Genomic DNA, 22216 nt, shown 5'->3' with positions numbered 1-22216 from the left:
CTCCTGGGGCAGCACAACTATACACCGTCCTTTACTCAGGAGTTATGGTAAATCCACAAGCAGGTCCGCTGAAATCAATGAAACGATTCACAGAGTGAGGAACCACTCACAGTAAATAAGAGTGGTAAAATCTAGCTTTACATTCCTCCCCACACCTTTTTTTTACCCAGGGAAGATAGACTCTCAGGAACCCACAAACTAGGGGGAAAATTGCTTGCCAAGTGTCTCCCCCCTCCAGGACCCTAGAGACATTCCTCTTTGATTTCTAATTCCCTCTTTGCACCAAATGTTTGTCATAGGGTACCTGTGTGTCCTTTTTCTTTTACAGCACCCCAGAGTTCACTCTTCACAACCCTTCCTCAAAGGGCACAGCAAACTTTTTGTCTTTATTTCCCTATTTAAACAATTAACTAAGTAGCTACAGCTCAGTTAAAAGTGAGGCAGAGAGACAAGTATTACCCAGACAAGGCAGAAACTCTCACCTGATAGAAAATGTTCTTTTCCTCCAGTTTGACCTGGAGAAAGATACTGCAGGTGTTAGGTACTTCCTGACAATCAGCTGCCTTTACCTCCAGCTGGGACTAATTTAAAGCATCACAGGTGCAGCAATAGTCTGCAGGCACGGAGGCAGAAACTTCAGGCACTAAAGTCAGTCTGGATGGAGTCTGAAGGGTGTGATTCTCTAACCCTCTGTTATATATATATATATATATATATATATATATATATATATATATATATATATATATATATATATATATATATACACACACACACACACACCAAGGTCTCTTCAGGTAATTTACCTCCACTTGTTCTGATGCATCCTTTTATAAACCAACTCCAATCACTTACCTAGCAACACCCCTATTAAGCAATAGGGTGGGAGATACTATCCCCAACTCCATCATGCTCTAGGGATAGCTCAGTGGGTTGAGTATTAGCCTGCTAAACTTAGGGTTGTGAGCTCAATCCCTGAGGGGGCCATCTGGGGCAAAATCAGTACTTGGTCCTGCTAGTGAAGGCAGGGGGCTGGACTTGATGACCTTTCAGGGTCCCTTCCAGCTCTATGAGATAGGTATATCTCCATATATTATAAGGCTAGTGTAATTTAGTTTCCCGAATGCACTGTACTGGGGAGTAGTTCACATTGACCTCATCAAAGAACTGAATTGTCTAATACACCTGCCTCTGTGTAACACATGCAGCTCTTGATTACTAAGAGCAATGTTGCTGGAAGAGGGGGCACTTAAGGTACAGGCTGATGTATTTAAACATTTGGTACCAAATCCCAATTTGGGCAAAACATCCATTGAAGTCCTGTGTAAATGGTGTCCTTAGTGCTGCCTTTTTATTCAGTAGGCATGGATGACAAATCTCCCTAGTAACTAATCTTATTTTCACACTTGGGGTGCTGATCTAGTGCCAATGGTTCGTCAGCTCATTGCGGTTCTCGGTGGCCATTCGCTAGCGAGCACAGTGACCTGGCACAAGTGTTGAAATAAGTGGCAAATGACACACAAAATGACATGTTATTTTGGCACTTTCTCCTTCATCAGCCACCTCTTGCTGGAGCAGTGCTTGTGGGTTGCCATGCTCTGCTGTTCCTAAAGAACAGCTGCCACCGTCCTGTTACAATGCCTGAGAAAATGAGTTCTTTCTTCCTTCTCCCCCTTTTTCATGCTTAAGGAGTGACCTGACAGGGAGGAGATGGAAAACTGCACTGGAAAGGTATTTAGGTCTCTAATTCCCACTGATTTCAATGAGAGTTAGGCACCTAAATACTGTTCAGGGTCTGGGCCTGAGGGAACAAGAGAGAAAATCAAACTCAAGTTCTCTCACGTCAGTTTAGAGCTAACTCCTACCTCAGCTCCTCTTTAGGCCCTGCTAATTGTGCTGTGACTTGGAAATGACAATGAATAGGAAAGTACCTCACAGTGTATTTTAATGTGTTCCTTCCCACCAGAGGATTATGGGTATATTTACTACCATGCAGTACACCTCTCACCAGTAGGGACCAGCAATCTAAGGTAGTGTTGCCAGGTGTCCAGTTTTCGACCGGAATGCCCAGTCAAAAAGGGACCCTGGCAGCTCCATGTCATTAAAAATCTGGTTGGCATGGGGCTGGCAGACTCCCTACTCAGCTCCTGGAAGTAGCCGTGTTTCCTGGAAGTAGCTGACATGTCCCTCCAGCTCCTAGGCACAGCAGCAGCAACGGAGGCTCCGTATGTTGCCTCCACCTCGAGCAACGGCTCTGCAGCTTCAATTGGCCGGGAACCACAGCCAATGGAAGCTGCAGGGGCAGTGCCTGTGGATGGGGGCAGCACATAGAGCCACCTGTCTGTGCCTCTGCCTAGGAGCTGCAGAGACGTGCTGGTTGCTTCCAGAAGCCGCCCACAACCTGCACCCAGAACTCCCTCCTGCATCCTAACACCCTGGCCCTAACCCTGAGCCCCCTCCCGCACCAAACTCCCTCCCGAAGCCTTCACCCTGCACCTCCTCCCAAACCCCAATACCCTGCCCCAGCCAGAGCCCCCCTCCCACACCCTGAACCCCACATTTCTGGCCCCATTTCGGAGTCTGAAACCCCAGCCCAGAGCCTGTACCCCTTCCCACATCCCAACCCCCTATGCCAGCCCAATGAAAATCAGTGAATGAGCAAGAGTGGGGGACAGTGAGCGATGGAGGGAGGGATCCTGGAGTGACAAGGGGGGGGGGCCTCACAGAAGGGATGGAGCAGGGCAGAGCCACGTGGTAGGGGGGTGGGACAAGGGTGTTCTGTTTTCTGCAATCAGGAAGTTGGCAACTCTAATATAAGGGTATGTCTACACTGCATACTAAGCCAAGCTCTGACTCAGGTCTGAGCCCACGGCTCCCTTCTGTCCATATACAAATCAGTCTGACTTGGATCAGCAAGAACTCAGAACCTGGGTCCTAGGACCTTTCTAGGGGCATGGATCAGAGCCTAAGTCCTGCTTTGACTCAGATCCAAGCCCTGTCATTTTGCAATGGGGATGCAGCTCAAGCCACAGATCCAAGTCAGAAGGCCTAAGTAGTGCAGTATGGACACGTTAGCACAGCTGTGAGACCTGGTCTAGCAACTGTAAGTCCAGGTTTACAATGCAATATGAATGCTTGAGCATGGGTTTGGAAATACCAACTCCACAAGTCCGAGTCTGTTTACAATGTAGTGCAGACATTCCCTAAAGTACCCCAGCCAAGGGCTGAAACAGGATGCTTTGGATTTCTGCTGCTAAATAAAACAAACTCTTTACAGCCATTTCAGGGCCTGCCCTGGTACAGTAAATAGCACAGTGACCTTGAATTTTATATCACCTTATCAGGCTGCAACCCAGGAAGAGACTTGTTGTGCTTATAGAACTTGAAAAAAGAAAACAGAAGGCAGGAAATCCCGTGACTTGCTCGTTCTTGTGGTAATATCAGAGACAGAATATCAGAAAAGAATGTGACTCAGTCTAATGTATGGGGAATGTAACCTTGAAATCCTGATCATTCCTCACAGCTTTACCAAAACTAGTTTTCCAGCAAAAGCAGGGATGATAGGTATTACGCTACGATGCAACTCTGGCTGAATGATTCACTGAGTAATTCACTTAGTGCTCTGGCTCCTGGGTTACTGTAAATGGAGCTATGCAAACCGCTAACAAAGCTTATTTGACTGTTGTCTTCTTTTCTGTTCACAAGTGTACTGATCAGATCACAATTTTCCTCGAATTATGTGGTGTTTGACATTATTCACCACTGAGGTTTGGTGAATAATACTTGCAGGTATTTGAAATGTCAGCTCTTGCTTAGATTTGATGTGACACCCTACAGTACAGTCCTATTCCCTGACTGGGTAAGTGTAATTTACAATCAAGCTTCCAATGCAAAATTGTCTACATAGTCAACGCTTGCTTTCCGTGGTTCCTCCTCAACAGCCCTTAAAATCTGGAATCATTCCTTCATTCGCTAGGATATCGGTGGACAGTGGATACCAGAGGTGTACAGACACTGCCGAAGCACCTTTGTTTCAAAACAGGGATGCATGGGGTTTTTTGTTTATAGTGTTTGCCCAGTTCTCGAGGTCAGCAAAGATGGCATTCACAAGGGTGGATCCTCACCCTGCCTCAGGCCAATGCACAAAACAATTGTGATGCTACATCCTGATGTTACGTTGCAATGTGTGTGAAATATACCTTGCCAGCTGTCAAATGTATCTGTATATGTCTCCTGACACTGGCTCAGAATATGGCGCTATATCACAGTGATGCAGATGTAATAACATAATGGCAAGATGTTACTCTGTAATTATTTTGGGGCTCTGCAACTCCACTGAATACAAAGATGGCCCTGTAGCTTTGCCAGGATAAGTGCCTCTGTGCTGAAATGATACCACTACCAGAGGCTGCTGCATTAGTCACCCTGATCCAGGCACAGAATCTCTCTTTATCACCCAATAATCCCTACATTTATTTGTGTAATGGTAGTGTCCTGCCCAGGGTTGGGGCCCCATTGTGCTAGGCACTGTACAAACACACAGAAAGAGAAAGTTCCTGCACAGAGAGTTTAAAATCTAAGTAGACAAGACAAAGGGTGGGAGAATAGAAATGTTATTATCCAACATTTTACAATTGCGGGTCTGTGGCATAGAGAGATGAAGTGACTTGTCCAAGGTCCCACAGGCAGTCTGTGTCAGAGCTGGGAATTGAACTCTCAGTACCAGTCCACTGCCTGAACCACAAAAACATCTGACCATTTAAAGGAGACATACACAGATACATCTGAAAGCTGTGGCAAGGTATATTTCAGAAGGCACTGTCTGTTTTAGAGTTTTACACCTGCTATGATGGCGAATCACTGACACACTTGAAGAGCTGCTGATGCTTTAGGAAAACATTCTTTTTTTTGTAGAAACAAATTTGCATTTCTCTTATTTTCTGCATTTCTCTTGTTCTTTTGAACAATGGCCATTTGCATAAAAACAGGATCTTTGCTTAGAAATTCCTCTTCTCCTGCTGCTTATTTCCACACCTGAAGTCTTAATCCACCTCTGTCATTCTTGAAATTCTGTCCATTTCCACATTAACCAATTGTGATGCCCCTAATGTGCAGGGATTGTGACTTCAGGTCAGGGAGATAAGCAGCTGGAAATTATCAACTGTTCAGAAACAAACATCCTTTTTAATGCAAATAACCCTAGCAGCAAAGAACAATGGGAAAGAAATACAGAAAATACAGGATATAGATAACAGATGGGCTAAAGCCCAGACTGTACAGTGCTTTTGGGTCTCTGGTTGCTCCTCCATTTAACGGTGACTTTGGGGGCAAAAATCTTTTTTCACCTGTATGTGCAATGGGATGTCTGCAACCTTTCCTCTCGGATCTGGGAACCATGCCTTTGTGTCTCGTTGGATTATTGCAATGTTCGGAATCTACAGCCACTGTAGAATGAGCCGGCTCACCTGAACAGCAGTGTTAGCCATTGGGAACATATTAGACCTGTCTTCTAACCACTATGCTGTCTTCTTGTTTGCTTCTTGGTACAATTCAAGCTTTTAACTTTGCTCTATAGAGCAAACTCTACAGAGTAACTGGTCTGGGGCCTGGCTCTCTCTCCATGAGCTGCCAGGAAGCTGAGATGGGCTGGGGTGTTTTATCTCAGAGGCCCTAGACTTAGTCACCTAGAGTAGTGGCTCTCAACCTTTACAGACTACTGTATCCTTTCAGGAGTCTGATTTGTCTTGCCTACACCCATGTTTCACTTCACTTAAAAACTACCTGCTTACAAAATCAGACATAAAAATACAGAAGTGTCACAGCAGACTATTACTGAAAAAGCGCTTACTTTCTCATTTTGACCATATAATTAGAATATACATCATTTGTAATATAAATATTGTACTTCCATTCCAGTGTATAGTATACAAAGCAGTATAAACAAGTCATTGTTATGAAATTTTAGTTTGTACTGACTTCGCTAGTGCTTTTTATGCCATCTATTGTAAAACAAGGCAAATATCTAGATGAGTTGATGTATCCCTTGGAAGACCTCTGTGTATCCATTGCCTTAGGGACCATTAGATACAGCATTCTAAGTAGAGAGCCCTCAGTTCTGGAATTCATTTATTCTTCGGCTCAGGCAGAAGCATGGATTAACCTTTAGAGCAAAGCACAAGACCGCTCTCTTTCCTCAGGCTTTAGGGGCTTGGGTTGGGGATGTTTGGATGAGAAGTGTCTCTGTTCAGATCAGCAATGTTCTGGGAAGTGTCCCTCTATTTTCTTCTACACAAATAATGTGTTTTATTATTATTATTATTATTATTGTGTATCTTGTGATATGCATAACTGGACATATTTTATACATTTAATTAATAAATACATAAACAATCCTTTCTTGAGCCTCCCTGGAACAGAACAGCAGCCTTTAATGGTCTGCATAGGGACGGATACCAGGCTCCTTTTTTTGAGTTATCCTGATGTCAGGTGCCTGCCCCAGGTTGAGAGATGCAGTGTAATTACTGCTCAGTGATAGAGAAAGGGGTTACTTGTTAACTCCAACAGGACAAAAGAGGAGCTGGAATGTCTCTCTCTCAGTGGCGGGAACTAGGGGTGTAACAGAGGAGGTTTTGCAGGGAAAACCCTAAGGTCAGCCAGGCTTGAAGAGAAAGCTTAGGGTGAGGTCTAAGTTTTGTTATTCTCAATAAAACCGAATCCCAAGAAGAGGGTAAATTTAGAATATACAGAGTGCATAACCTCTGTTCAGAGCAGGGTGGGAGCTCCACTGGCTTTTCATCCCCATTCTGTGGTCATTTAGATAAAATGGAACCTGGTTGAGAACCACTCCTGTTTTGGTTTTGCAAAACCAAAGCCATACTGGCTTGGCCATCAAGAGCTGTGAGAAAGCCAAAAGCTTTCAAGCTGGAACCTCAATTTCCCTCCCAACTTTGGTGGTTTAGATAAAATGAAACCAAGAGTCAGCTAACCCCAGCATTGGTTTTGCAAAACTTCGTCAACTTAGCTTTTGTTCTGCAAAAGCAAATCCAAACTCCAGCCTCCTTGGTACATGTCTGGTATAGATGCAGAATTGTTTTAAATGGGATATTTGTTTTCTCTCCACCCCACAAGCCTTCTAAAATGTACTCGCCACTCTGCAACACTGTGGCAGCCAAAAGTCACTGCATGAAACCTGAAATTTTTGCATCCCTGAAATGGGAGGAGAAATTAAATAGACCAGACTTTACCAACTGCGAATAGGAACTCCAGTCACTGCCCCTTATAAAATCCAGTATTGGTCTGTATCGTCTCTGCTATAGACTATAGTCCAAAGTACCTTTATATCACAGTCAACCCACTGGGACGGAGACAAGGGAGTGTGAGAGACCAGTATGGAAAGATGAGGGGACCTCTCATGTCAATACAGATGGGAAAGGAAGATGTTCACACTCTTGTACCTAGGAGCACATCTGCAGGCTAATGTGCCCATCAGCTTGCAATAAGATGCTGGTAAAGGGGATTATGGAAATGCTTTTCATGGAAGAACTTAGACTGACCTTCACTTCATACTCACAAGTTCAACAAAAATTAAGAAGTCCAGGCTGTCCAGCTCTGAAAAGCAGGAAAGCAGGCTGGCCGGCTCTGAAATGAGCCAATGGAGTTAGCCAACGGGTGCAGAATGCATGGCCTTCCTAATTCCTTCAGAGCTGGATAAACAGCTCTTCAGGCTTCTCACTTTTTAAAGTGAGGACCTGAAAATAAAGACTCACAAAGAAAATTCAATGATGCAGCAGTGAGAGGGGCAGCTTAGTGGAGGAGCAGGAAGTGCCCTGTAGGTAGTGAGTTTGTGCACTTTGCATTCAGTTCAGTTCAGGGAGGCTTTGTGACCTTAGATTACCAGTGATGAGCTTGGTGGTTTCATTCTAGTCGAGAGAAGGAACAACCTCTCAAAACCATCAGGTAGTCTTGCAAAATTGACCGTCTGGACCTCAGAGACACACAGGACAGGCAAAGCAGAGAAGGACTAAAGCGCACTGGGAGAGTGCACTGGGTGTGGCAAGACAGGAATAAGGGGTTTTGACAGAGCTAAGGGTCAGGAAATACTATGTCCAGTTCTTGCCATCACAAATACCAACGTTTACCTGGCTAATCTAACAAATTCAGGCAAAAGAAACTTGTAAAATAGCCAGAAAGCCATTTACTCACTAAAATAGTCTAGAAATTTGTCAGCCAATAAGTGTGTAGTATCATATGGCTAGTATTTCCAGACACGGCAGGAAAGCTTTGCACACAATATCTATACATTTCCCTACAGCATCTGAAATAGTGGCAACAATGAAATAATCTTTCCAAGCTGCTCACAAATATTATTCTCAACAGCCTGGATATTTCAGTATTTCCCACTTACCTTCAGCATAAGTATCCAAAGCCCTGGCCACTTATACTACATTCCAAATGCTTTTAAAACAAAGCATTCCAATTATTTTTGTTTATAGGGCAGAGGTGATAATCATAATCTTACATTTGTAGTATTCTGCCTCCTAAATGATTGCAAAGCATGTTACGTGTTGTATTATATATATATATATATATACACACATTTCATAAAGTGATTATTTCCCCACAAGTGAAATATAGCAACCTCTGCAGTGAAACACAGCAGCTGTTTTAGCAAGGCACAGCAATACCATTTGGCAGACAAGAAATGGAGAAGAATATATCCAGTTGAAACTGCAGGGGAATTTAGGCATACAGAATGTAATTCCCCAAGCTGGAATTTGACTGGCGTGAACATCTCTATTCATAAGAAAAGTGATATGGGACCTTTAATGACTGCCTGGAATCAAGACCTCAGTTTTATGTGTAATCCGAAAGATTGTACTTGTAAGAGTACAGTGACCCCTAACACCAATGAGTAATTGCTGACTCAGATGGAGCAGTGACACCTACTGAACCACAGTCACCACTCTCCACAAAAAATCTGTTTTCCTAGAAAGTATCCTGTTTATAGATTCATAAATTATGAAGTCAGGAGGGACTGTGGTGATTAGCTAGTCTGACTTCTTGCATAACATAGGCCATGGGGCTTCCCTGAACTAATTCCTGTTTGAGCTAGAGCAGATCTTTTAGAAACCCATCAGATCCTGATTTTAAAATGTCCAGTGATGGAGGATCCACCACATCCCTTGAAAAGTTGTTCCAATGATCAATGACCCTTACTGCTAAAAATTTGCACCTTATTTCTAGTATGAACTTGGCTAGCTTCAGCTTTCAGCCATTGGGTCTTGTTATATCTTTGTCGGCTAGACTACTGAGCTTTCTCTGGTCATATTTCTGTTCCCAGGGTAGGTACTTATAGATTGTGATCAAGTCACCACTTAACCTTCTCTTTGAAGGTTCATTGGTCAGACCCAAACCGCCTTAGCTTGTGATACTTGGCAAGAACAGAGCCCCTGGTTATTGGGATGCAGGTTAGGAACCATTTCTACTAGAAAGTTAAAGCAGCACCAAGCCATATGCACGGGTATCATTTTATCTACCATTTAGGCATCAGGCAGGGTAGAAGAGTGATATAAGATGCATATTGGTCTGATTGAAACTGGGATGATTTATATCGCAGTGAAGAAGTGGGGGAGAAAAAAGGCTTCTCCTCACCACACCGCACTCCCCTTTTCACCGACATCTCTGACCACAACACTGACAAAATCTCTGCCTGGGGTGAAAAGGCTAAAGGCTTACAACTAAATTAGAACTAAGTGGGATTGTCCCTGAATGGCTGATCAATGAGTTAGAGAAAAAAAGTATGCAAGTGTAATTGCTCCTTGGTGATGAAACCATCAGGTGTCTGGGCTTACACTGATGAACTGGTAGTGTTAGCAGCTTGGATACAGCTTCCCACACACAGGCTGGGGGTGGGAAAGACAGGGGACATCTTGCCTGTGGTTTCTTTCTTTCTTTCGGAAGCAGCCACAACCAAATATTTAAACCCAACCCTTAAGATTTGAAAGAGCAACCAAGCCAGGAGCCCTCACTTTTCATTCAAGATCTGAGTTTGTTCCCAGTAAAGGTCATTCTGCTAGAGTCTTCACTTGGAGCAAACTCAGGGGTATCAGTGGAACTGGGGCTTTCCCATTGCTTAGATGTGAGTCAATACATAGGCAAGATGACTTCCCAGCATTCACACTTTTACACTGGCACTGTCAGGCAACTGAAACACAGATTTGGGACAGCAAGGGCTAGACAGCGCTGCATTCCTAGAGGCTGCACTCTGGCACCTTAATACCACTTGAATGACAGAAAAGGAGAGAAATCACTGAGGGGTGCCACAACAGCCCCACACGTAGCAGGTGCTCTAGCTATAGACAAACTAGGCAGCTGCCTAGGATGGCAGATTTCTGGGAGAGGCAGCTTTTGGGGCTTGTCTACACAGCACTGCAGACCAGTCTATAGGGGTGTGAATTAAGGGGGCACTATGAACTAGTGTGCTGAGTGTAACAATTCCTGCTGGCACAAACTAACAATTTCCACTGATGTAGCCGTGTTTCAAACTCTACGTTAGCGTGCATTAGGTCCCTTTTAGCTCATGCCGGCAGGGTCTGCATGGGGCAGTTAGAGCGCTACACATTAGAGCACTCTGCAGTTCACACTCTCGAAGACCGGTCTGCGGCACCATGCAGACAAGAGGATAGGAGGAGGGCGGCATACTGAAGTTTTGCCTAGAGCAGCAGATTACCTTGAGCAGCTTGTGCCTACAAAGATTCCCCCTGCAGCCCGTGTTGTAAGGATGTGCCGGGGTGAGAGGAGGCAAGGTCAATATTTTACACTGCAGCCATGCCATACAGACCATAGGGGGCCACTGAATACAAGCCATAGCAGCCCTGAGGCTGCTTAAACTTACGCTAAGGGCTAGACAGGCCTTGGACAGCCTAATAATACCCAGAGCACAAAGGTTTAATGTCACCTTTGCCCCACCCTTCCCTTTCTTGCATGTGCCACAGAAACACAGAATCAGGCCCTTAGTCTCTGGGAGTAGAGAGTGTCTTATGTTTCTGAGCAGTGACTAGGATTGCCAACTTTCTAACTGCAGAAAACTCAACACACTTGCCCCACCCCTCCCCTCAGACCTCTCCCCTCCGCACCCCTTCTCTGAGGCCCCACTCCCATTTACTCCATCTCTACTCCCTCCATCACTCGCTCTCCCCCACCCTTGCTCACATGCTCATTTTCACCAGGCTGGGGCACAGGATTGAGATATGGGAGGGCTGAGAGTTCCAGCTGGGGGTGCAGACTCTGGTCTGGGGCCAGGGATGAGTGGTATGGGGTACAGGAAGGGCCTCGGGGGTGGGGCCAAGGAGTTCAGAGTATGGAAGGGGCTCTGAGCTAGGGGTTGGGGTGAGGGAAGGTGTGTGGGGTATGGGCTATGGGAGGGAGTTTGGGTGCGGGACGGGGCTTATAGCTGGGGCAGAAGATTGGGGTGCAGAACGGGTGTGGGGTGCAGGCTCTGGGAAGGAATTTGGGTGCGGGAGGGGGTTCTGAGCTGGGGCAGGGGGTTGGGGCATGGGAGGGCGATTGGGGTGCGGGTTCCGGGCTGCGCTGACCTCAAGTGGCTCACAGTAAACAGTGTCATGTCCCTCTGGCTCCTAGGCAGAGGGGTGGCCACGGTGCTTCACATGCTGCCCCAGTCTGCAGGCACCCCCCCTTGCAGCTCCCATTGGCCATGGTTCCCAGCCAATGGGAGCTGCAGAGTCAGCGCTTGGGGAGGTGCCTGCAGACAGGGGCAGCGCGCAGAGTCCCCCTGGCAGCCCCTACACCTAGGAGCTGGAGGGCCATGCTGGCTGCTTCCTAGGAGCCATGCAGAGCTGGGCACGGAGCCTGCCTGCCCTGCTGGTGCTGCAGCCAACCGGATTGTTTGCGGTCTGGTCAGTTGTGTTGACCAGCGCCACCAGGATCCCTTTTCAACCAGGTGTTCTGGTTGAAAACCAGACACTGGCAACACTAGCTGTGACTGTCCTTAGCTAACAGAGTCCCAAGGAACTCCCCTCAGATGGAAAGAAAATCACAGTTATACCACAGTGAAGTGGAAAAGGGAAAAAGTTGTTAAAATGTGAGATGAGGGGGAACTTGGAGACCCCAGGTGACTATAAAAGAAGCCACAGAAAAGAAGAGAAAATGAGGTCCAAAGGAGGTAGTGTAACACACAAATCAGAAACAATAAAGAGTCCGGTGGCACTTAAAGACTAACAGATATATTTGAAGTCAGTTTTTTTTACCCACGAAAGCTTATGCCCAAATAAATCTGTTAGTCTTTAAGGTGTTACCAGACTCCTTGTTGTTTTTGTGGATACAGACGAACATGGCTACTCCCTGATACTTGACACAAATCAGAAACATTACAGCCATATGGCCTGATTTTCAAAGCAGGCAGCAATCACCGACTTCAGTCAGAGCTATTGTTGCTGAAGATCGGGACAGTAAGGGCCAGATTCTGGGATGTGCTAAACTGGTTTTAAAAAGCCCGTCTTTTCATCCCCCTGATCCTGGTGCAGGTCTACACAGTTCAGTTCCCCTGTGCTGTGCTACAGTAGCCTGAGGGGGCCAAAAAAACAGCTGAGTATCAGAGTAGCCTAGGGGCTTCCTGGACACACCTGCTCTCCTCCAGCCATGCCCCTTTTCCATGGCTACACCTGCAACAGGGAGAGAGAATGATGTAAGAACCCCTGTGTCAGCTCTACACCATCAGATGATCATTCTCACACTGGGGTGCTCGTCCCTCAACTGCTTATACTGTCTTTAGGGCCCAATTATACCTATTAGGTCACTGAGTCCTTCCTCCTGCCACTTCAGGAGTGCCCTCTGCAGTCTATTCTCTAGTGCTTTTTCTAGCCTGGTTTTAAATGTTTCAGGCAAGGGGACTTCTGTCACTTCCCTGGAAATGCTATTCTTAGTCTAACGGGTTTTTTCGTTTTCTTGACACTCAACTTATACTTCCCAATTCTTAATGTCATAGAGTTTAAGGCCAGAAGGCACCACCAGATCATCTAGTGTGACCTCCTGTATATCACAGGCCACCACACCAGCCAGCACCCGCTCACTAAACCCAACAACCAAAATGAGACCAAAGTATCACAGCCCACAGGAGACTAGATTAATATGTGCTACAGGCAGAGAATAGGGTTGCCAACTTTCTAATCGCACAAAACCGAACACTCCTTTCCCGCCTCCTGCCCTGCTCCTGCCTCACCCCTTCTCTGGGGCCCCGCCCCCTGCTCATTCCATTCCCCCTCCCTCACTCACTTTCACCAGGCTGGGGCAGGGGGTTGGGGTGCGGGAGGGGGATGAGGGCTCTAGCTGCAGGTGTGGGCTCTGGGGTGGGGCCGGGGAAGCGGGGTTTAGAGTGCAGGAGGGAGTTCCAAGCTGGGGCAGGGGGGTTGGGTGCGGGAGGGGGTGAGAGCTCTGGCAGGGGATGTGGGCTCTGGTGTGGGGCCAGGGATGAGGAGTTTGGAGTGCAGGAAGGGGCTCAGAGCTGAGGCAGGAGTTTGGGGTGTGTATGAGGGTGTGTGATCCAGGAGGAAGTTTGGGTGCGGGAGGGGATTCCAGGTTGGGAGTGCTTACCAGGCTCCCAGGAAGTGGCCACCAGGTCCCTACAGCCCCTAGGCGCATGGGCGGCCAGAGAGGTTCTGTGCACTGCCCTCGCACTCACAGGTGGCCACTTTGGGGAACTATGAGGAGCCAGGGCAGGCAGGGAGCCTGCCTTAGCCCCAGGCCCCCACTGCGCTGCCGACTGGATTTTTAACGGCCCAGTTGGCAGTGCCAACCAGAGCTGCCGGGGTCCCTTTTCAACTGGGCATTCCAGTCGAAAATCGAACACCTGGCAACCCTAGCAGAGAATAGGGGGGACCAAGATGCACCAATGCTCAAGGCCCTCACAATGGCAAGGAAATGATTAAGTGAGAGATACCCAGAAAATCTTGGCAAGAGTCCCACACCCACATGCTGCAGAGGAAGGTGGAAAACCCTTGAGTCACTGCCAATCTGTCCCGGGGGAGAATTCCTTTCTTAGGGCAAACAGTTAGGCCATAAGTATGTGAGCAAGAACCAGCCAGCCAAGCACCTGGGTTGTCATACCATCACTTCTTTATAGCCCTCGCAAGAAAATCAAGCGTAAATTAAATGGATTTATTATTCAAGATGTTTACCCCAGCATGAAAATGCATCTCTTTGGAATACAGCAGGCCTTTATTTTCTGCTATTCCCCCCCCACACACACCCTCAATAAGAAAATAAGAAGCATATGAATTTTGTCCATTATTTGAATTTAGCTTCAGCAGAAGCCCCCTGCCGATGTAATTCATCTCAATTACTTTTTTTGATGAACTACTGTCCTTTCCCCCTCGCATCAGGAATGGAAAGCAGGAGAGGAATTAGTTGAATAAAATAAAATTTCAAAGGATAATAAGAGAATGTTATTAAGCTTTTTCTTCCCCAGAGACTATAACAAAAACACGTTGTGACTGTCACTGAGAACTAACCATTTTTCGCTTTCATTTCTATTTTCTATCTCACGTTTCATTACAGCTGTCCCTTCTGTCTTTCAGCTGAGGACCTGGGCCGCCCATGCAGATAACTCAACAACAAAATGCCCATATTAGCATTATATTTTTTCTTCTTCAACCCAGCAAGGTAATTGCAACCCCAAAAGCTTTTGCATATTTATAGCAGAAACATGTCTCCCCTGGAAGATGGGACTGTCATCAGGTGCAATATTTCATTTAGTAAGCCTCTTCTGAGGTATAAACTGGCTTTTCTTCTCTTTTTTTGGCCTCCTTCAGAGGAAAGGACAAACAGATAAAAATCAGCTGCTGCAGTTCTACAGCTGTCAAAATTCCTGTTACTGGGAAAATTAACTCTTCCCCACCTCCCAGCTCTGCTGGGTTTTGCCTGTACTGTCTGAAAGCTGAGTTATTTGGGGAGAAGGGGGTTGAAAAGTCCTCTTGTTATAAAAGATGAACATCCTCTTTAGAAGTGGAGCAACTGATCTGCTTTTACATAAGAAACAGCTATTGTATCTAACTCATGAGCCAGGCATGCTGCCATGCCAGATTTTGATCAAATCAGTCATCAAGTTATCATTTCACGGAAGTCATCATCATTTCAAGAAGTCACCATATCACTGTTCACTGCTACTTCAGAGACTTATGACAACAGAGAGAATTCCTGAAAATGTCTAAATGAAGCTGTCATCTGTAAACTAATTCTCTCTCTGTATATAACAGAGGCACCACAGTTCTAAAGCCTTGGAATGCTCTGGGTCTAAGCGGCTGGGACAACAGGAAGGTTCTTGAGAGAGAATATCTGCACAGGAAGGTTTGCTTCCTTGAGTTAAGACACACTCCAAGGATAAAATTCACCCCAGTGGGGCTGCACAAATAATACCTAACTCTTATGTAGCACTTTTCATCAGTATATCTCACAGCACTTCACAATCTTTAGCAATCTTTATCCTCCTAACCCCCTTGTCAGGTAGGGAAACACTATTATCCTACATTTTTACAGATGGGGAACTGAGGGACAAAAAGGCTAAAGGGCAAACAGGCAGTCTGTTCTGGAATAGGGAATTGAATCCAGGTCTCTAAAGTGCAAGGCTAGTGTCCTAACCCTCTTTCCTCTCTATGCACAAGGATTAGGTACTAAGAAAGCCCTATATTACAGACTTAAGTAGAACTTAAATGGCACATATGCCTTGTGTGTGCCCTCTGCACAATTCTGAATTTCACCCTAAGACAGCACCTGCCTGTGGTTAAAGGGTAAAAAGCACAATGAATGAAGATGAATAAACCTTAGCCAGGACGCCAGTCCCAACCCCACCCAGAAATATGGACAATACTCATTCATCCTTCTTAATGGCTTTGACATTACCCAGGGTAGAATCTGGATAGATGAACTGCTGTGTCCCCTCAGTTCTCCAGCCTGTAGTTCAAGAGAGAGAAAGTCTGTGGGGATGAGAACTTCCAGCAGTTTCTTTTCCTCTTAATCGGGTGATAGTCCATTTGATTTTGTCGACACCTGGCTGAGGCATCAGTTTGCCTTTTGTCTTTGAATAACTGGTTTGTGCCTGCTTTTCCAAAATTGGAACATCGCAGTAATGTTATATAGTAGAATTTTATAATTTTACATACAATGTTGCCACAAATATTTTATCAGGACAATAATGATCAGCAAATTATGAGTTGTCAAATGATACCTAACAAGGCATAGTCTGTACAAAATTTATCATAGTCTTGTAAAAGGGGTGAACATAAGACTACAGACTATCACACTGAGTAAATTTCAAACACTGAAAATAAATTACCACTAAAACAAAGTTATATACTAAAATGTGTTCCAGTATGGCCTGACCCACAGCCCACTGCAGTCGATGAGACTCTGACTGTGGACTCCAATGGGCTTTGCATGGGGCCCACAGCCTGGAAAACTACTATTTCAAGGCAACTGTTGGATTTGGACAACTTCTTTATATGGTTGCACATCATTTTTATAAAGTCCATCATTTCAGCCATACAAAGAAGCCTGTAAATCTGGTTATTTATATTTAAAATGCTAATTCATTGTTTAGGGTTAAAAAAAAAGCTTTCTAAAACCAAATCGCTGTAGCTTGCATTGACTTTGCAGGGAAATGCACCAACTCAACAACCCTGAGGATCTGGCTCACACTGTGGAATCAGACACAGGAGTATTGGCGGTGAGGGGGATGCTTTTCTAAATTATATTGTCAGTTTTAACTGACAAACTCCTTTTCTAATCAGTCAGTTTTTGAAAGTTATTTGCAAATTAACAATGGTTTTTATCCACATCACCCTAAGATGTTAAATTACTTTTCTTTCATTTTGGCAATGAACATACAGCTCATCATGAGAGCCCAGCCATCACAATTCAGCATTCAGTACATACCCAAAAGATGGCAAGAAAAAACAGCTGACCATAGAGGTTTTTATAGGACCTTCCAGAAAAAAAACATCTTCCTTAACATTATTTGACACAACTCTCTTACCTGTAATATCTGGATTGAAGGTAGGTTGAACACACAGCCTTAGACACGTGGCTAGCTGAACCAAAGTCTATGACCTTGACCCTGTATGGTTGTCGGGATGGGTCTACCAACATGATATTCTCTGGCTTGAGATCTGCATGAATCAGTCCCAAGCTTTTCAGCTTCATTAGGGCTGTTGCTACCTGCTGGAGGATTGGCCGGATATACTTAAGGGGCAAAGGGCTGAATTTATTTTGCTTTAGAAAATCATAGAGGTTCTGCTCCAACATTTCAAAGACCAAGCAAGTGTGATTTTTGTGCTGGAAGCACTCATAGGCTCGGACAAAGTTGTAGTCATCTGCACTTTCTGTACTCAACCGGGCCAGGATGCTCACTTCAATCTGACCTTGTCGGGCATAAGAAGGATGGTTCTTAAGGATCTTGATAGCTACAATCTCGTTAGTGCCACGTTTCCAGCATTTGACCACTTGTCCAAAGGTTCCCCGGCCAAGAAATTCTAATACTTCATACGTGTTGGTCATGGAACACAGCACTTCATGTTGTACCAGCTGGTAATCCCCTTCACTGTTGGAGCCACTGTTTTTGGATGTGGCAGTGGATGTGGTGGCAGTGGCTACCGTGGCCCCACTGGCATTGTTCTGAATCATTGGTGGATGCTCTTCAATTATCTGCACACTGCTTGTGTTCTCAATTTCCTCGCTCTTGCGCTTAAGTCCACATTTTTGGTAGGTGTCCAAAAGACTCACAGTGCTTCGACGCATCAGGTTGTGAGGTCCGCCCAATGCTTGCCCAGACACTGCAACGACACCGGAAGTGCTGCTGGCAGATGTCACCACGATGTGCCCCGTGCTTGCTGGAAAGATGATGGTCTGTTCGTAAGGGATACTTGGGTTGGGAATCTGGAGGGAGGCGTTGACTGCTGCTGCTGCAGCTTGAGAGGACTGCACGTTCTTGGTCTGGCTGTAGACTTTGCTATGTGTGCCGTACCCAGTCATATCCCAGTTAGAACTCGGTTCCACTTTCAGTTTCTTCACACTACAGAAGGCACTTGACTGAAGGGTGTGAGGGGAGAAAACCTGCACATGCGAGGCCATACCTGCAACATAACATTTAAAGAAACAACGTCAAGATTCCTTCCCTAGCTTTTTATTCATTTCACTTTCAATACGGGAAAATGGGATGATGGGGAGGGAAACCTCAGCAACAGCTAGAAAATGATCAGGCTCTTACAAACCGGGAGACGTATCCATTGCAAATAAAGTGCAGTACAGTAAAACAAAGGGTCAGTACTAACTCAATCATACATATTAATAGCGACCATTAGTCTCTCTCTCTCTCCTTTTTTAATAACAACAACCTAAGGATTAGGTTTACCTTTTGCGACTAAGCATCCTTCTCGTCCCATTGTCTCCAGCAACAACTTAGGGCTTTTCTACACTTACCGGGGGATTGACATGCAGCAATCGATGCATCAGCAGTCAATTTAGGGGGTCTAGTGAAGACTCACTAAATTGATCGCAGATTGTTCTTCCATCGACTCCTGTACTCCACCTGAACGAGAAGCAAAAGGGGAGTCGACGTGAGAGTGTCTCCTGTCGACATAGCGTAGTGTGGACCCCGTGGTAAGAAGATCTAAGTACGCTGACTTCAGCTACGTTATTCATGTCGCTGAAGTTGCGTAACTTAGATCGAACTCCCTCTGTACTGCAGGCAAGGCCTTGGCATTGATAGAGAGACAGTGTAGTGGGGTACTGAAATAGTCTTTTACTTCTGTGGAGCAAAGTTCAACCCCTGATGTATGTCATACATGACATAGTTTTTTGGGACGGGGGGGAGGCGTCTCACTCAAGTCCTCTTTCTGTACACATAAAACCACTGCACAGTTCATGTTTTCTGCTCAGTAGAAGTCCAGGATGGGAATAGGAAGAGGTGTTGAAAGTCAGAATTGAGGTGTGCTGACAGAGAAGTTTGTGGACCCAGGACTGGAATAGCTGGTGACGTTTCAAGTCATAACTGAAGTCCCTTGCCAGAACTGTATGTGGGAATCTTGCATAATGCTTCTCAGCATTTATGGATAGTGAAAACAGGTATTATGCAAAGATTAGCCTTAGCTCCTGCCATCAGTTCCCTTGGTTTCATAAATAACAATGGGCCACATTTTTTCCATTCATATTCACAATGAGTAGTACCATAGCTGGAAAATAGATCCTGCTGAAAGTTGAAAGGACTATTCTTGGAATAAGGTAACATTTGCTATGAATAAGAGAGCAGCAGAATCTAGCTCTAAATTAACACAAAATTAAAAAAAAAAAGATATAAATCTATTTTCCTGCAATCTTTTTCTTTGAATCTAAAAATGTTAACATTCTGTAGATATTTATAAAAACAACGTAACAGAACTAATTACCCAGGTACTTTAAAAAAAAACAACAACCTAAACCTTGTGATTAGAAAGGCACAAATGTGGGAACCCCCCGGAGATCCATAGAAGGTGGAAGACCAAGTACAGAACTTCTCCCAGGTTTCTCCTCCCAGTGTGGAGACTATAGGGCTGGCAAGAAGAATTAGTGAATTGCACAAAGCTGAGTGTGGATATGTATTTAAGAAGCCGACACTATGAGTGAGTTAAAGCAGAAAGCCATACCCCTCCTCAACCCCTTCTCATCAAGTGTTGCAAATCTTTGTTTTGTAATAAACCCCAAGAATGACAAGGGAGGGGAAAAAAACTATGCTGATCTTTCACCATCACTGAATTTTTAAGAGCAAACATACCTTGACTTGTTTTCAATTTAAAAAGAAAATATTTGAAGGGTGAATGTTTCACTAACAAAAATACAACAAAAACGCAGATGACCTGAAACATCCTTCCAGGTGAGGGGAATTGAGAGGGCACAATGCTCAGCTTTTTTTCCTCATAATTGCTGAGAAAAATCAGCTCTCTTCTAGCCCATTCCCGGGTGTGTTGCTACATTCTAAAATCCTTTTATGTTTGTGTGTGTGTGTGTGTGTGTGTGTGTGTGTGTGTGTGTGTGTATATATATATATATATATATAGTTACTTCCTAGTTTCAAAGCTGATTAGCAAAGAGAAAAGAACTCAGTTAAGCAAACACATACACAAATCTTTCAGTTAATTCCCAGGAGGCAGAAACCAGGAACCTCTTATGAAATAGCTGAGGTGAGCTGAAAGTGCATTCGGTATAATTGCATGTAAATGACCAGCACGCAGAGGTGAAAGTGGGCGGTACGGCGTACCTTTAAGAAGTGGCCGCTGGTACGGGCTCGTACACATCTGACGTTAAAGTGCTGCCGTGGCAATGCTTTAACGTCACGGCCCCTTTTGCCCCCTCAGGACCACCGAGAGGGCCGGGGCCCGACGATTTAAAAGGGTCTGGCGGCCACTGCTGCCACAACCAGAGTCCCAGGCCCTTTAAATCACCGCTGGAGCTTCAGGCAGCACGGACTGGGCAGCACTGAAGGGCTGGCTGGGGGAAGCTGATCCACAGCCCCATCCTTTCCAGGGCCCAGAGCCAAGCCCCAGTACTGGTAAGACGTTTAAGTAACTTTCACCCCTGCCAGCATGCTGAGCACTCCACTTTGCTCCAGAATCCCTATATTCAGCCCTGGTGCCCCAAGCAGCTTTTAAAAATAGAGCAAAGTCGAAGAAACATGTAATCAGGACAAGGAGAACACCCACCCCAACACCAAAACCTGCTGTGTAAAGCTCCTGTAACCTCTAGCGATGAAGCAGTACACATGGCTCTCATCTACCGATGTGACCCCTAGCTTTAATGTGATTTTCTACACTGTTTGCTGACACTTGTATAAACAAAAAACAAAAAACCTTCAAGGTCCCTGTTACTCAGTCTCCTGGGCTCTTTCAACCCTTCTCCCACAGCGCCAGCTTTCCTCCCTACTTTCCACAGGGTGACAATGTTGTTATGAATGACTTAGGATGTGGTACACAGCGAGCTCAGAGAAGTGCAGCAGAATTACTCAACTTGTCATCCTGTACACCAATATCACATGTAAGGCAAGGGCAATGTTTGTTTTCCCACTAATTACAAAGAGTCACAGTGTTCATTCCAGTACTGACCTTTCAGGGGTAGTAGGGTGGTTGCATGCATGTTTTCCCCTGGGACATGAATAATAAAGCAGAGGTAATTGGTAACATATTGTGGATCTAGTAAAGGTGTAACTTATAGCTTTATGGCTTTCATTCCAGTCTGCTTGCTCACCATCCCTAAGGTTAAAAAACCTGACACAAAAAAGCGGAGAGAGCCACAAGAGATATCCCTAAAAATAACTTTAAATGATCTAGTCACCCCAAAATTAAAGCCACCGATACAAAACGCATCAGCTGTAATTATCTAGGTTAGTGGTTCTCAACCTTTTCGGGCTCAGGAACCATTTGTAAACTTCGATGGCCTCTCATAACCCAGTAAATAACTTCAGTGCAAAAAAAAAATTTGCTTACTAAATATTTCTTACCCACAATAAATAATATACACATTGATGTAATAAGTGCTAAATAAGCACACCATGTGTACCAAAGTGGCATCTCCTGCATCTCCTGTCCCTATTCTGCAGGGCTGGCTGGACTCAGCTTCCTGCTCCAAACGTTGCAACCACTAGGGTCACAGTGCCACTCAGGTTTGGCCTGGTGGATGGGGGGTCACAGGCCAAATTTATCTGAGTGGTCCTGTGACCTGCCTTGCCACATGGGGTCACAGAGCTGCTCTCCAATTTGGACTTCCACCCCACATCATCATGATGGAGGGACAGCTGGACCAAACCTGAGCAGCACTGTGATCTCATGCACCAGGTTGCAACGCCTGAAGCAGGGAGCTGAGCCCCATGAGACCAGAGCTGCAGGAACGCCACTGCAGTAGTGTGGGGTGTGTTCTATAAGGCCCGTGGGCCTCCCGTCTCCCAGGGCAGGACCCGATACCCCATCCCCAGGACTCTCATGCAACCCTTTGACAAATTCTGGTGAGCCAATTCTGGGTCGTGACCCAGGGGTTAAAAACTCTGATCTAGGTGCTACAGTAATTAATAGCCATCATTAAGGGCCAGATCCTCAGTTAGTGTAAATTGGCATATGCCAGTTTACATCCTTTGAGGATCTGTCCTGATACCAACCAGGGTAAGCGGTTACTGAAAAATTGCTGA

The 22216-nt window shown here is 45.4% G+C and overlaps 1 protein-coding gene across 3 annotated transcripts in view; it reads right to left on the bottom strand.

Annotated features, from left to right (window-relative positions):
- HIPK2 (homeodomain interacting protein kinase 2) overlaps positions 1-22216 on the bottom strand; it is a 201774-nt gene that overhangs the window by 115971 nt on the left and 63587 nt on the right. For all 3 annotated transcript variants that reach the window (XM_050945478.1, XM_050945489.1, XM_050945484.1), the window contains exon 2: positions 17045-18140. In XM_050945478.1, coding sequence (XP_050801435.1) covers positions 17045-18140 — 1096 coding nt within the window. The remainder of the gene's footprint in view (positions 1-17044; positions 18141-22216) is intronic.

Source organism: Gopherus flavomarginatus, chromosome 1 (genome assembly GCF_025201925.1).
Source record: "Gopherus flavomarginatus isolate rGopFla2 chromosome 1, rGopFla2.mat.asm, whole genome shotgun sequence".
Taxonomy (NCBI): domain Eukaryota; kingdom Metazoa; phylum Chordata; order Testudines; family Testudinidae; genus Gopherus; species Gopherus flavomarginatus.
Note: the sequence above shows the minus strand (reverse complement) of the source record. Positions and strands in the feature narration are given on the sequence as shown.